Genomic DNA, 15933 nt, shown 5'->3' with positions numbered 1-15933 from the left:
CTCATACAATCTAGATCCAATATTCCTAGGGGCCGATTTATCAATGTGCGGGCGGACATGATCCACTATAGTGGATCATGTCTGCCCCACATCGATAAATGCCGACAGCCTATGCTGTCTGCATTTATCATTGCACAAGCATTCCTTGTGAAAAGCTTGTGCAATGCTGTCCCCTGTAGATTTGCGGCCAATTGGTCGCTAGCAGGGGGTGTCAATCATCCCGATCATATTGGATCGGGATTATTGCTGTCCGCCGCCTCAGAGGTGGTGGACGAGTTAAGGAGCAGCGGTCTTACGACCTCTGCTTCTTAACTTATGTTTCTGGCGAGCCTGAAGGCTCTTACGGAAACAGCTGCATTCGCTGCAGTATGCTGTCTACTTGTGTTTGGGCTGAACAAGCTGCATTCACCGCCTCAATTTATCATTGAAATAGCTTGCAGCCCCGCCTCCTGCTTTTGTGCAACCAATTGTGAGAGCTTGTCAATCCTCCCAGACAAATCATCCTGGGATGTTTTAACGCCACTGCCTCTTAGTTGGCGGAGATGTTTTTTCAGCACAACACTTATGTCAGCTTTTACTTAAATTAACTTTGGTTAATAAAATATATGCAAAACTTCTAAGTGAAATAGAAATGTGCTGATGTGTACTTCAACTGGAATGCCCCTTTAATCCAGGATTCAGCAATTACCTTGCAACTGATAAAATACTCTGGCTTTGCTTTCTGTGGACAGATGCGTGGCTCACAGCCACATACCTTCTCTTCGAGACCAGAACAGCTGATCATCTTTTCCACCTGGCTGCAAATTTATGCAGCAGCCATGCTTAGTGATCTCGTACTCCTCCTTAGCATCTTCTTTAATTCCCTGTGCACACCACTGCCAAATGTAGCATATCACTCGGGTTAACCCATAAAAGGGGTAGGGGTAGTCAATTCAATAAAGCACTTCCAAATGTGTTCTCAGCACTTAAGAAGTTAAATCGCTGCTACAAGTGTGTTGAACAGCATTGGTTTATACCGTTAATTAACTTGTGTGATCCAGGAATCAAATGTTAAATGTGACTGGTGTTTGTTTAAGGAAATCAAGTGGTTAAATCACTGCTGAAACTAAATGGTGAATGTATGAGGATGGTATGTATGGTTTTGTAACTCATATAAAGAAAGTTATGACTGCACCTCTATGTTTAGAGGCGAATTAAAAAAGTCCTGGTACCAGCAAGAGTTTTTAAGCGTTTCATACTGTTGTAGTTTAGTTTGGATACCAGTTGGTATGGGATCCACATTTCTAGGGGGGACTAACTGGTTGAAGTGCACAGGATAAAGGCACATTCAACTAAAGGTTCAATGTGTCCAAGGATGTCCAAAACATGAATATCACATAACCATGTTTTAAATTAACTTTCTGCTGTTGGGAATGGGGGGGCCTGGGGGATAACTTAAAACTTTCTGCAGGGTTAGTTGGTTCTAGTTACACCCATTCAGTACAATCTGGCTTATTTTAACAAAATCCTAGTTTAAAAAAATAATAAGACTAGAAAGATTTATATATTTTTGGAAAATAGACATAATTATCATGGATCACTTAAATGCTTTTAAAACAGTAAACAAGAAACTATAGGAATCCCAACCTAAATGTGAGTATAATAGGAAAACTGTCACTAATAAAGGAGGGTTGGCAAATGGAGCAAGGGGGAAATTTAATCAAGTTTGTTCTTATGACCCCTTACTCATCTTAAAGGGAGATGGAAGGATACCAATCCCCCCTTTCTTGTTGCCCTGAGAAAATCTAGTACAAAAATACATTAGGATAGAATTCATAATAAAAGCATAGAAACCGACCACTGCTCTGTAGAACTCCCAGGTCTGTTGTGTACAACAAGCTAAAGAAATTGTATTTCTAAACTCACTTCCCCCTATCATTTGAAACCGCAGGCACAAATAAATGGAATATATATATATATATATATATATATATATATTTGCCAAACCTGAAGTGCATCAATTGCATTTTGATAGCAAGCTAGCTGTTCACTTGTATTTTCAGCAGTAAGAGCAACAAGATGCCATATGTAAGATAGATAGTCTTCACTTTCATCTTTGAACTTCTGGATATCCATAAAAAAGTTCTGACCCAGTCTTGCCTTCACCAGTACACGGTGCTTGAAAATGACACTAGATATTAAAGAACGAAAAACAATTAGATTATTCTCAAAGGGACATTAAATTATTATTTTTTATTTATACATTAGACTCTCTCTCTCTCTTCTTTTATGATTTAGGTAGAACATACAATTTTAAACAAATGTCCTGTTAACTTCTATTTTCAAATTTGCTTAATTATCCTTGTTGCATTTGTTAAAGGAGCAGTGATCTATTACTGGTTGCTAACTAACCACATGGGGTGAGCCAATGACAATAGGCATTTATGTGCAGCCACCAATCAACAGCCAGCACCTTTGCTACTCCTGAACTTACCTAGATAAACTCTTCAACACAGGATAAATAACGAAGAAAGCAAATTAAATGATAGAAGTAAATTGGAAAGTTGTTTAAAATAGTATGCTCTGTCCGAATCATGAATGTTTAATTATGACTTAACTGTCCCTTTAAGGGGCTTAGTAAAGCTGAGGCTGTGAGTATTTAAAAAAAAAAAAACAAAGAAAAATTCAAGAACAAGGGGTCATGATCTCAAGTAGTAGTAGGTTCAGGAGTAATTTGTGCAATCACTTCTTCACAGAAAGGGAGGATGATTATTGTAATAAACTTGCATTGGGGGGGTAATGACAAACACTGTGGGGAACTTCAACAATACCTGGGATAAGCATACGACTATAATACAAACTAGACAAGTTTACTCTTTTATGACATTTTTGTACAGACTTTTATATATAAAACGTGTTGCATGGTTGCCACTAAAAATATGTGTAGTTGTTTCTAGAATCACTTTAAGACTTTGTTTAGATATTTAAAAAACAAACTAGATTTTTTTAATAGGGCTATTAGATTAGGTGTAATTAGTTTACAGATCTTGTAATTTGTTTTTTATTTTCTGTAATTTAGTGTTTGTTTTTTTTGTAATTTAGCTAATTGTATTTAATTTATTTAATTGTATTTCATTTAGGTAATTTATTTAATTGTAGTGTAGTGTTAGGTGTTAGTGTAACTTAGGTTAGGTTTTATTTTATAGGTCAATTTGTATTTATTTTAGCTAGGTAGTTATTAAATAGTTAACAACTATTAAGTAACTATTCTAACTAGTTAAAATAAATACAAACTTGCCTGTAAAATAAAAATAAACCCTAAGATAGCTACAATGTAACTATTAGTTATATTGTAGCTAGCTTAGGGTTTATTTTACAGGTAAGTATTTAGTTTTAAATAGGAATAATTTAGTTAATTAGTTAGTGTTTTTTTTGTAATTTAGTTAATTGTATTTAATTAATGTAATTGATTTAATTGTAGTGTAATGTTAGGTGTTAGTGTAAGACAGGTTAGGTTTTATTTTACAGGTAAATTGGTATTTATTTTAACTAGGTAGTTAGTAAATAGTTAATAACTATTTACTAACTAGTTCCTAGTTAAAATAAATACAAACTTGCCTGTGCAATAAAAATAAAACCTAAGATAGCTGCAATGTAACTATTAGTTATATTGTAGCTAGCTTAGGGTTTATTTTACAGGTAAGTATTTAGTTTTAAATAGGAATAATTTAGTTAATGATAATAATTTTATTTAGATTTATTTAAATTACATTTGTTAGGGGGGGTTAGGGTTAGACTTAGGTTTAGGGGTTAATAATTTTAGAATAGTGGCGGCGACGTTGGGGGCGGAAGATTAGGGGTTAATAAATGTAGGTAGGTTGAGGCGACATTGGGGAAGAGAGATCAGGGGTTAATAAATATAATGTAGGTGTCGGCAATGTTGGGGGCAGCAGATTAGGAGTTAATAAATATAATGTAGGTGGCGGCGATGTCCGGAGCGGCAGATTAGGGGTTAATATTTAACTAGTGTTTGCGAGGCGGGAGTGCGGCGGTTTAGTGGTTAATATGTTTATTCTAGTGGGGGCGATGTCCGGAGCGGCAGATTAAGGGTTAATATTTTTATTATAGTGTTTGCGATGCGGGAGGGCCTCGGTTTATGGGTTAATAGGTAGTTTATGGGTGTTAGTGTACTTTTTAGCACTTTAGTTATGAGTTTTATGCTACAGCTTTGTAGCGTAAAACTCATAACTACTGACTTTAAAATGCGTTAGGAATCTTGACGGGATAGGGTGTACTGCTCACTTTTTGGCCTCCCAGGACAAACTTGTAATACCGGCACTATGGAAGTCCCATTGAAAAAAGACTATACGCAATTTGCGTAAGTTGGTTTGCGGTAAGGCCAAAAAAGTGTGCGGTGCCCCTAAACCTGCAAGACTCGTAATAGCAGCGGGTGTGAAAAAGCAGCGTTAGGACCTGTTAACGCTGCTTATTCATCTTACCACAAAACTCGTAATCTAGGCGTAAGAATATAAAATAAATGACAAGTTTATGTGTCTGTGTTGTTTTCATTGTATATAAAATGACAGTGCAATGTATAAATGTAACCTTTCACTATTCTCACTACAGAAGAGGCTGTAAGTTTGTGTAGAAGAGAGATAATAGATCATTTATAAATGTTGCATAACATGTACCAAAGTCGTGCATTTTATGAGCCAGCTTTTCAAATAAAAGAGAAGTCTACACTATACAGTGGAGATAACACAAGTCAAAATTGGCTTGAATTTCGCATCCACAACAATCTGATCAAATTGCGAATTATGGCATAAACTGCAGATGTCAATGCATTTTTCTTAATATGGTTAGTTATACTTAAATGAAAGACAAGTAAGCATCACTAATACAAAAACTTTCTGGTTTAGCAAGAAATGAAAGCAAAGTGGGGGCGTGTCCAAGTAGCGGCTCTGTGCAATCGCATGTATCATGAGCTCCGGGTGAGATGACATTAATCCGCCGATTATAGCTCAGATTATACAGCTTTTACCCATCAAAGAGTGAAATATTAACTTCAGCTTGCTGTGTTCATGATCCCTGGGCTGAAACTGGACAAAAGAGGCTTGCAGCGGCGGCTAATCTCGCAGGCAGCGTTCCCCCCTGGACCTCCGGGGTAATTTGCTGGAGCTGATCGTCTTTATCATCTCATAAAGAACAGCCTTTATTAACTCACAAAGAACAGCCTTTATCATATCACAGAGAAAACACATACCAACGCAAGATACAAGGGCGCCAAAGAGACTATAGTTACACAGGAACGTCGCAATCGAGACTAGAGAGTTTAATGATAAAATAGACAGCTGCTTTGCTAAGCTGGAAGCCATGCTAATGGCACTAATTGATAAAGCACCCACAGAGCAGGAGCTGCAGCTCCTTATTGACAGAGCAGAGGGATCTGATCAGATAGCATTACCGGACCGGCCAGTTTTGTTTCAGGAGGCTGGAGAGGATTTGTACCGAGGTAAGCTCGACCCAGTCCATACACCCCTTCAGGGAAAGCCCAAGACCCAACACATTAAGACGGCTCCGATGATCGTACAGCAGCCAACTATCATTAACTATATGATGCCTGTCACTGGTCTGGTAATGGCGGATGGAAATGCGCCCCGATGGCTGCCGCGGGAGCACCCGAGGCGGGAAAAACTTACATGCAATCCCAATATGGAGTCTATCCCACGTCATAGCCAGCAGGCAACTCTTGACACCTCTATTATGCAAGACCACAGGGATTAGTGGGGAATTAGCTGTTACAGACGGCAGAAGCAGAAAATCACTGAAAATGTGGACTTAAATATACTTACTGACCTGCCTCAAATGAAACACCCGAGCATCGCTACAGGTACCGCATTTTATGAAGGAGTGCTGGCAATGGAGCCGGGTATCACGCCAGATTTCCACCTAAAGATGGACATGTATGAATACCCGGCCGTGATTTATTCCGGCCGGGAGAAAAGATGTGCTGGTGATACACAGATTATGAGCCTGACGGACTCTAGTTGTGATCTGACCTCACAATTACAATTTGAGGGGGGATAGATTTTATCATGAGTGCTGGCAGAGCATGGACACACAAAGTTTAAAGAATGACTCAAAATAAGTTATAACCATGTTTTGTTTTCAATGTTTTTGTGTCTCTTTTACATTTTACATTTTATTCGTTATGAACAGATATGTATGTACTTATCTAAATGCTTTGACGCGCTAAAGCGCACTGAAACAGAATACTGAATTATTGTATCGGGACATAACTCTTTAAATATTACTTGCTGGGAAGCACTGAAATGTCAACACTGTTGTCCTGCATCCCTGTTGGCTTTATGCGGGGGATGGGGGGCCCCCATAGTGATCTCAATAATATGTAAGGGATAGTATGCATAGAAGATAGCCCTAGCTCTGTGTAGAAGGGAAGAGGCGTGGCTGGGTTTCGGGCGCGATCAGCGGCCGGGGTTTGCACCTGGGTTCTCAGCGACAACCACTATACTCGTATGGAGGGGAGTCATACATTGTAAGTGCATTTTGAGATATATTCAGTACAGTTATGACCTAGAATGAAACACCAGATGAAATTTTGAACTAGATACAGCGCTCCAATTTTCTCTATATAGAGCATAGGTACAGCTAATCTAAAGTTTATAAGATAGCATGGTAAGGGTAATATTGCAAGGGTCTCCTTGCTGATTATGTACATAGCTTAAGTAACTACGAACGTCATTTAATTGTTTAAGTGTGAATCTAGCTAACTGGAGGGGATCAGCTCCAGCTTAAGCATCTACAATATCAAAGTATGTTTTGCTTTGTAACCTTTTATATAACTTCAGATGCATATTGCTCTGTGTTGTTTTTTGTTTTTTTTCAGTTCTAAGTAGGTATAACATAACCCCCTGGACATTCACAAGATAACATAAAAGGCCCATAAGTGGCCTGTATTGGTGTTAATAGGGGTAGAAAAAGGAGGATTGGCATTATCTCTGTACATCAATTGATTGTTATATGGCTGACTTTATCTGTTCTGTACACATTTATCTACTTTCTTTTTCCTCAATAAAAAATTGATAAGAAAAAAAAAGAAAAAAAAAAGAAAAAAAAAAAAAGAAATGAAAGCAAATTATATAGCGTTGTACAATTTTAACATAACAGGTATATTCCACTTTCAAATGACAGAGGGAGATATGGGGAAAGGGAGGATAGGGAGGGAAGGGGGAGAGAGGGAGGAAGGGGGAGAGATGGAGGAAGGGGGAGAGAGGAAGGGGAAGAGAGGGAGAGAGGAAGGGGGAGAGAGCGAGGGAGGGAGGAAAGGAAGAGAGGGAAGGAGGGAGAAGGAGAAAGAGCAAGATGGAGACAGAGGTTTGGAGGGGGAGAGGGAGGAAGAGATATTATGAAATTAAATTATAAAGATTGTGTCCGTGATTTTAATAGAAAAGGTTTGGTAAAGTTATACATAACAGGTTTCTACAACATCATGAGTTATACTAATTCATTACTTACAGTCTATGTTTAGTGCGTTGTAGAATTTGGATAGCTTCATCCAACACTTTCAGCCCAGCTTCCCAGTCATTTTTATCCTCATACATTTTAAATAAAAACTCGTAAAGAGAGACTCTCAGTTTGTGCTCATCATCAGAAAAGTCTGTATCCTTTGAGTTATCTACAAAATACAAAAAAAAATAATAATTAAATGATCAATTATTAATACAAGGACAAAATTGTAGGTGTCTAGGTAGCGTGGTGATAAAGAGTATCACGGAAAACTGAAAAATTTCAAAGTTAGTTCAGTTTTCCTTCCCCTTTTATCATGTGATAGTTATTAGCCTATCACAACATTGCATATATGTATATATTATGAACTCAGTAGGAGCTGATGCCTCAGAAAATGAGCATATAAAAAAAAGATTGTGCATATTTTTATAATGAAAGTGAATTGGAAGCGTGTTTAGAATTGCATGCTCTATCTGAATCAGGAAAGTTTAATTTTGACTTAAGAGTTCCTTTAAAATTAGCAAAAATGAGACAAAAAGTTATCCACCAAGTTATTGCTGCAGCATCTTAAATCCTGGCAAACAAATATAATGCCTTTCAATTTCTGTCCTTAAAGGGATAGGAAAGTCAAAATTAAATTTGTATGATACAAATAGAAGTGAAGTTAAAAGCGTCTTAAAATAACATGCACTATTTTCAAATGTGCTTTGTTTTCTTGTTATCCCTTGTTGAAAAAGAATATGCACATATCCTACACTATAGGGAGCTAGCTGCTGATTGGTCCCTATACACATCTGTTTTGTGATTGGCTAACTAGATGTGTTCAGCTAGTTGCCAGTATTGCAATGTTATTCCTTCAGCAAAGGATAACAAGAGAATGGAGCAACTTTCATAATAGAAGTAAATTGTGAAGTTGTTTAAAATTGTATGTTATATCCGAATCATGAAAGAAAATGTTGGGGTTTCCTGTCCCTTTAAGTTAACATGTTATATATATATATATATATATATTTAATACATACCTTTGGAATTTTCTGTATTGACTCCACAGCTTTGAACATCGATGCTAGGCCACAGGTGCAAATATGTGACATCAGTTTTGGGTTTCTTAAGAAAAAAAACCCATAAAAAAACAGACAAACAAAAAAATATAGAGAGAAGTAAACTTTGTTGTGATGAAAGATTGATCATGCACATTGTTAAACCATTACATACATATGTTCAATATTTTAATAAAAAATACTGATCAAGACACGTTAAAGAAGAGAGAGGGCACAATACATGAATAAATATATATTACAGCATTGTCTTTCTCAGTTATAGGTAGGTAACATGGCATTGTCTTCAGGTGGAGAATGAGCAACAGCCACTGGTTGAAGTAGAGATGATCTGTCAGCTTGGAGTTAATGCAGGGATCTTTGCAAGTGAGTTTGCTTTTGCTGTGACTCACTCATGCTTTATATAAAGAATACCTGAGAAAGGGTATCCAATGTATGGGTGAGATCAGCTAGTTCCCTATTAAAACGCTTCATTATTCAGTTTTGCTTAGAAAATAAAAATAATCAATCTGAATACAGTTTGATCTTAAAGAGACAGTCAAGGCCAAAAAAAAGTTCATGATTTAAATAGGGCATGTAATTTTAAACAACTTCCCAATTTACTTTTATCACCAATTTTGCTTTGTTCTCTTGGTATTCTTAGTTGAAAGTTAAACCTAGGAGGTTCATATGCTAATTTCTTAGACATTGAAGACTGCCTCTAATCTGAATGCATTTTGACCACTAGATGGCATTAGTTCATGTGTTTCATATAGATAATATTGAGCTCATGCATGTGAAGTTACCTAGGAGTGAGCACTGATTGGCTAAAATGCAAGTCTGTCAAAAGAACTGAGATAAGGGTGCAGTCAGCAGATGCTTAGATACAAGGTAATTACAGAGGTAAAATATGTATTATTATAACTGTGTTGCTTATGCAAAACTGGGGAATGGGTAATAAAGGGATTATATTTATTTTTAAACAAATCAATCTGTTTATCGTTAGCTTGGACATGCTCTGCATAGGAGCACATAGAGAAATATAAAACACAGATTACGTCCAAATGTGATAGGTTAACCAACAGTTCAGGGCTGGTTTGGAAGTGTTCAGGACAAGAATACAGCTAGAAATGTGAAACACAGCAGTGATAAGCTTAAAAGTCTCACAGGAGAACTGGCTGAATAACCTGCTAAAATCATTGCCTCTGTGTTAAACTAAAATAAGCCAGGCAATAACTGCACTGAGGAAAAAAGGTAACCAAGAAATATACCAATTATCTAGTACTGCGTCTTTTTAAATATAATAATATCTTGGTCTAGTATGTTCCTTAGGCCAGGGAAAACCGCAATAAGGCAGAGACAGTATTATTTCTGGTCACAACAACCATAGTTTGAAGGTACAGAGAGCTGTTTCACTAGAACATGGTACTCAAACAATAATAAAGGAAATTTTAAAGGAAAAATCATGTCAAACCTTTTACATCTTGTGAATGAGTAAGTACCCAGAGATAAACTAAATTAGTAAATTAAGTTTTATAGCAAGCAGAGAAAAAAATCTATGTCAAGGATGGCAAACTGGTAGCCCAAGGGTCATATGTAGCTGTCTGCACTAGTTTTTATGGCTCCCATGAAAAAGCAGAACTTAATGTGTGGTCAATGGGCAAACAAGGTGGCAACAACTCAAAAGAGCCCTCTGGAGCAGAGAAGATCAATTAAAAGGTACCCGCAACTCTATTTAAATATGGAACTGTGCCATTGGAACTTTTAGGAAATAGATTATTATTTGTGTGCTTAAAACTTATACTTTTATAGGCAGCCCATGTGTTAGGAAATTGAATGTCACTGATTTAGACCAATTATTCTTAAATAAATAACATTCTTTTAGTAAATTGAGGAATATTTAAGCACATATTACTCAAATGCCCTTCACAAAAGATTAAAAAAAAATAATCAGAATATGGGATTTGAATAGAGCCCTAATTTTATTAATGCTAAAAATCAGAACACAGAATGGTAAATTCAGTAAACAGAACATGGGAAGTTTTGGCCTAGAGTTGAGTGGATCGCTAAAATAAATGTTAGTGCTATAGAGCGTTACTACCGTGCAAGTTAAATCAATAGCGCTTCTATTGTTGATGTAAAAAAATGAAGGCGCCTAAATATGCACACGAATAAAGTTTTCCCTATCTGTCATCACGCTTGTTTTTATCTTTGCTTTGAAAAGCTATTTTTAACTTTTTATCAGTGATCAGCTTTTGACATATCAATATTAGCTGTACTTTTGCCCTGAGGAGGATACTCGTACCATCATTGGGCATTTTTGCGACCCCAAGTACTTGTGGGGTTTCATGAAATCTTCACTTTGGCTACTGGATCGGAGTAAATCGTGAGGATAAGCTCGCTGGACAGCTTGTGAATAGTTCAGCCTGCACCTGTGGCACTTCTCAAGTGCTCTGAATCCAGTAAGTGATCTTGTATCGTTTTGTGGGGGTCCTATTCATCTACGATTTCACACTATTGTGGCGCCTCCTTCTTTTCTCCCCTCTAGCTTCTATTGTTGAGCCTGTATTACAACTTGAAATTAAAAAGTTTAAGCGTGAACAAAAGATTTAGGCGCACTAACATCTGGGAGGTTGGATAGCGCAACCATTTCCCCATAAACGTCTATGGGTCACGCTACAAATGCCTCTTCTCGCTTTCCCTCACCCGCTAGACAGAAGTTGCGTAAGGCCAACTGCGCTAAACCAGAAGGTGCATTAAATACTTTAAATACCCTTGTTCTAATCCCCAAATCCAAAATTATTCTGAAATCCAAACTTTTTATTTAATATTTTCTTAAAAATAAAATGATCAGAAATTACTATTCTCCCCCCACCCCCCTGTAAGCCACAATCTTCTCTGCCAGGGTCTCTGCTTTGTTTTTTTGAAATGCAAATAGATCATATTTAATTAAATCAACAACGATTACCTGTCTGATTACGGTACAATACAATCTTTCTGAGGGTACTATGTAAACGAAAGTATCATGAAACCTTACATTTTTCTTTCATGATTCAGATAGTGCATACAATTTTAAACAATTTTCTCATTGACTTTTATTATCATTTTTTCTTAGTTCTTTTGGTATCTTTAGTTGAAAAGCAGGGGCATATGCTTGGGAGCTGGGCTATTTCTGGGGCACTATATGCATATTTGCAAGAATGTTATCCATTTGCAAGAGCACTAGTTGGCAGCATTATTTCCTGCCATGTATTGCCCCAGATGCCTACCTAGGTATCTCTTCAACACAGAATATCATGGGAAATAAGCAAATTAGATAATAGAAGTTAATTGGTAACTTTTTTTTTTTAATTGGTAAGGTCTGTTTGAATCACAAAAGAAAATGTTTGGGTTTCATATCCCTTTACATATAAAACTACCTTTAGAACTTGCATATATAAGCTGCATTATTACATGTAAATATTGCCTAATTGACATAAGTTATTGCTGTTTACACTTGGCTAAATCCCTTCTCCAAACTATCCCATTTCACAGATGGAAATATTCAAATATTCCCAAATACAAACTATTCCAATATCCAAACCTTTTCCCCAAGCAGTTTGGATAAAGAGTTTTCTACCTGTAGAGATAGAAAGATTGAACTGAAATGAAGAACAAAGGTATTTAAAGTATTTCTATTAAAACTTTCCCATTAATTTTTGTTTAAAAATGTGTATATATGTATGTATGTGTTTAACTTGTAAAATAAGTGATGTTCAGCTCGGCCGCGCTATCCATTATAAGTACATTCTTGTAATAGACTGCATGCTAATCTTAGCGTGGACGTGGTCCTGCAATATTAATAGCGCTCCACATGTAATCTAGGCCTATGGTTTACATTTAAAAAGAAAAACAATAAAATAGTCTTGACACACCTACAGAGTTTAAATAATTCTCTCTATTGTGAATATTATCTGCTAGTATATACCTGTTTTAGTTTTGACTCTGCATCAGTAATCGCCTTTATAACAGAAATGGTTGCATCTTTAAGGGGTTCTCGATCCTCTGCTAATGTTATAAAAGGAGAACAGGCATGCCAGAAATGCTTGGCAGACTGTAACGTCAGTGTAAAGTTCCCAGCTTCAGCTGCACAACTAGAAACGGAACGTAAGACATCATTATTTACAAACTGTATGAAACAAAACAAGCTAAATTTACTAAGCACTGAACATTTTGCAGAGAAGTTTCTAATTGTTTTTACTACGGTCCAAGATGCATATGAAGGGAAAGAGACCTCAGGATACACAATGTATGCTTACCTGATAAATGCAGCTATTTTGTGATGGAGATAGACCATGAATTGTCACAAGTGAGGTATACTTCTTGTACAACAGGAGGAGGCAAACACCTCTACATTGCAAAGCATTACTACACCACATCTAGAAGGATTGCACAGTTTTATATACAGAGTAGAAAAGCTAGAAAATAGGAAAGGACCTAAGCAGGGCAAATAAAATGCAAAACAGGACCTGCTGCCAACATAATGAAACAAGAAATGGGCAGGGTTGTGGACTCTCACCTTCATGAAAGAAATTAATTTAACACTAAGGGGCTATTTTATTATATGTCGGGTGGACATGATTCGCTGTAGTGAATCATGTCCGACATTGCTACATGTTGACAGCATACGCTGTCGGCATTTAACATTGCACAAGCATTTCTAGTGAAATGCTTGTGCAATGCCGCTCCTGCATATTTGCGGCCAATCGGTCGCTAGCATGGGGTGTCAATCATCCTGATCGTATCTGATCGGGATGATTGCAGTCTGCCACCTAAAAGGTGGTAGAGAAGATAAGGAGCAGTGGTCTTATGACCGCTTCTTCTTAACTTCGGTTTCCGTTGAGCCGGAAACTATGGGGGTAGATAGCAGCATCCGCTGCTTGTTAAATCTACCTCTAATTATGAATTTTGTTTTCTTTCAAAAAATTGTGAGATTACATGTACCATCATATGTGGATTGCACAGTGTGCAAGAAGACTACATCTGAACTAGGTCTACTCAAGTTGTGTGAGGCTAAGCCAGAGCAATCATAATCACTGATGCCCATTCCTGCTTTATTCTAGCTAGCATTCTAGGGAGCATCACAAAAGGAGAAAATATGTATACCAAGAAACCACTAAGGGCTTCCATCAGAATCACTAGGATCCCGGGATCTGATACAATAATGGGTAAACTTGTGATTCAAATAAGACGCTATTAGATCTTTCAGTGGCCTTTCTCAGAAGCTCACAATCTAATTGAAAAGCTCCTGATGCAAGGACCAATCCCCCCCCCCCCAAGTGAAGGCACGGATAACTTAGAAATTCCATCTTCCAACTAGAAACTGAGTGGCTGAGCTTACCCTATGATAAGTCTCTGCCTATCTGACGATTTGAGAGACCTCGATCATCACCGAGGAAATTACCCACTGATGACTGACATAAGCCACTGCTGTGACATTATTTTATTGGAATCAAATTAAAGGTTCTTGCCAGAGATTGTGACAACTCTGGAGAGTCTTAAAGATCACTTGGAGATCCAGAATATTGATCTGTAACCTCGCCTCCCTAGGAGAGCAATCTTCTTGCACCTTCAGGGACCCTCAGCCTAGATGACTGATATCTGTTGAGATTGCTGTCCAGTTATGCCATCTGAAATAAAACCCCTAAAAAATGAAGTGGTGATTCTGCCACAAGTCTCATCACCTGATCCACGGAGATAACCTGAGACAAGTGCTTGCAATTTTCATTCCATTCCCACTGAAGATGGAGTAGTAGAGGCCTTAGACTTAGGCAGCAACCATCAGCCAAATGAATTTCTTACATGTGCTGCAACCTGGGGCAAGCTAATTGAAGCTTTCGTTTGTGCCCATCAAAGACAACATCATGGACACTGAGTCTATTATAAACCACAGGGAAGAGACTCAAGTGGTTGAAACCAGAAAGCACCAACCATGTCAGAAAAGCTGAGACAGTAAGGTTTCCACATGCTCAACTGAATTATTAAAGGAGGGAGCCTGAACCAAAATACAAACCAGATAAGACCCACAGAAATCCACTGAGTATGAGCCACCTTTAGTAAAACCCCCAGTACCTTGGTGAGTACTGTGGGCTGTGGCAAGGCCAAAGGGCAGAAAAACAAACTGATAATGCCCGTTTAGAAAGGAAAACCTTTAAGAATTAGACATGATTCTTGTGAATTAGGATATGTAGATATCCATCTTTCAGGACTAATTCTTGTGAAATGGAATGTGCAAATATCTTTAAGGTCGATGGTTGATATAAAATGACCATCCTGCACTACAGGCAGAATAGTGCATGCAATCTACATCTTTCAAGAATTTGTTTAGGGACTTCAGATCCAGAATGGGACAAAATATTTGCTCCTTGTTGGGAACCCCACACAGGTTTCAGTTAAAAGCCCTGACCCTGTTTATCCAAGGGAACTTGAGACATTACACCTTTCTCTTCTAGAGCCACCACACAAGAAATAATGGCCTGAGCCTTGATCGGGTCCTGAGAAACATGACAGATGGAATCTCTCTCAGGGCCCAATGATTAAATAATTGTCCAGCTTGCAGAGAAATTGTAGTGCAGACTTCACAGGGGCTGAACTCACTAAATGATCAAAAGGGAAAAGGTGAAACTCTCCAGCACTGCAAGATCTCTCTCATTTCTCTATATGAAAGAGGGACAAGCCCATTGCAATATAACACTGCATGATATGAGAATTTTGTTACACTTACACTTTATGCATTGTATTTTATACTACCTTACACTCAGATTGGGTCTTTTCAGTATTATTACATTCAGGCTTTGCACTTTCTATTTTATATTTTAAAACATTTACGGCTAGATTTAGAGTTCTGCGGCCAAAGGGATGCGTTAGCTACGCGTGCTTTTTTTCGCCCGCACCTTTTAAATACTGCTGGTATTTAGAGTTCACAGAAGGGCTGCGTTAGGCTCCAAAAAGGGAGCGTATAGCATATTTACCGCCACTGCAACTCTAAATTCCAGCGGTGCTTACGGACGTGGCCAGCTTCAAAAACGTGCTCGTGCACGATTCCCCCATAGGAAACAATGGGGCTGTTTGAGCTGAAAAAAACCTAACACCTGCAAAAAAGCAACGTTCAGCTCCTAACGCAGCCCCATTGTTTCCTATGGGGAAACAATTCCTAAGTCTGCACCTAACACCCTAACATGAACCCCGAGTCTAAACACCCCTAACCTTACACTTATTAACCCCTAATCTGCCGCCCCCTGCATATTATTATTAACCCCTAATCTGCCGCTCCGTACACCGCCGCAACCTACATTATCCCTATGTACCCCTAATCTGCTGCCCCTAACATCGCCGACCCCTACATAATATT

The 15933-nt window shown here is 37.9% G+C and overlaps 1 protein-coding gene across 1 annotated transcript in view; it reads right to left on the bottom strand.

The window, feature by feature from the left end:
* LOC128640465 (cilia- and flagella-associated protein 46-like) overlaps positions 1 to 15933 on the bottom strand; it is a 638812-nt gene that overhangs the window by 341879 nt on the left and 281000 nt on the right. Inside the window, exons 30-33 of the mRNA XM_053692944.1 lie at positions 12511 to 12676; positions 8529 to 8613; positions 7516 to 7675; positions 1987 to 2170 (exon numbers count right to left, since the gene is read on the bottom strand). Of these exons, the coding sequence (XP_053548919.1) occupies positions 1987 to 2170; positions 7516 to 7675; positions 8529 to 8613; positions 12511 to 12676 (595 nt within the window). The remainder of the gene's footprint in view (positions 1 to 1986; positions 2171 to 7515; positions 7676 to 8528; positions 8614 to 12510; positions 12677 to 15933) is intronic.

This window comes from Bombina bombina, chromosome 9 (genome assembly GCF_027579735.1).
Source record: "Bombina bombina isolate aBomBom1 chromosome 9, aBomBom1.pri, whole genome shotgun sequence".
NCBI classification, from domain to species: Eukaryota; Metazoa; Chordata; class Amphibia; order Anura; family Bombinatoridae; genus Bombina; species Bombina bombina.
The sequence above is the reverse complement of the archived record's forward strand: the minus strand, read 5'-3'. Positions and strand labels throughout refer to the sequence as shown.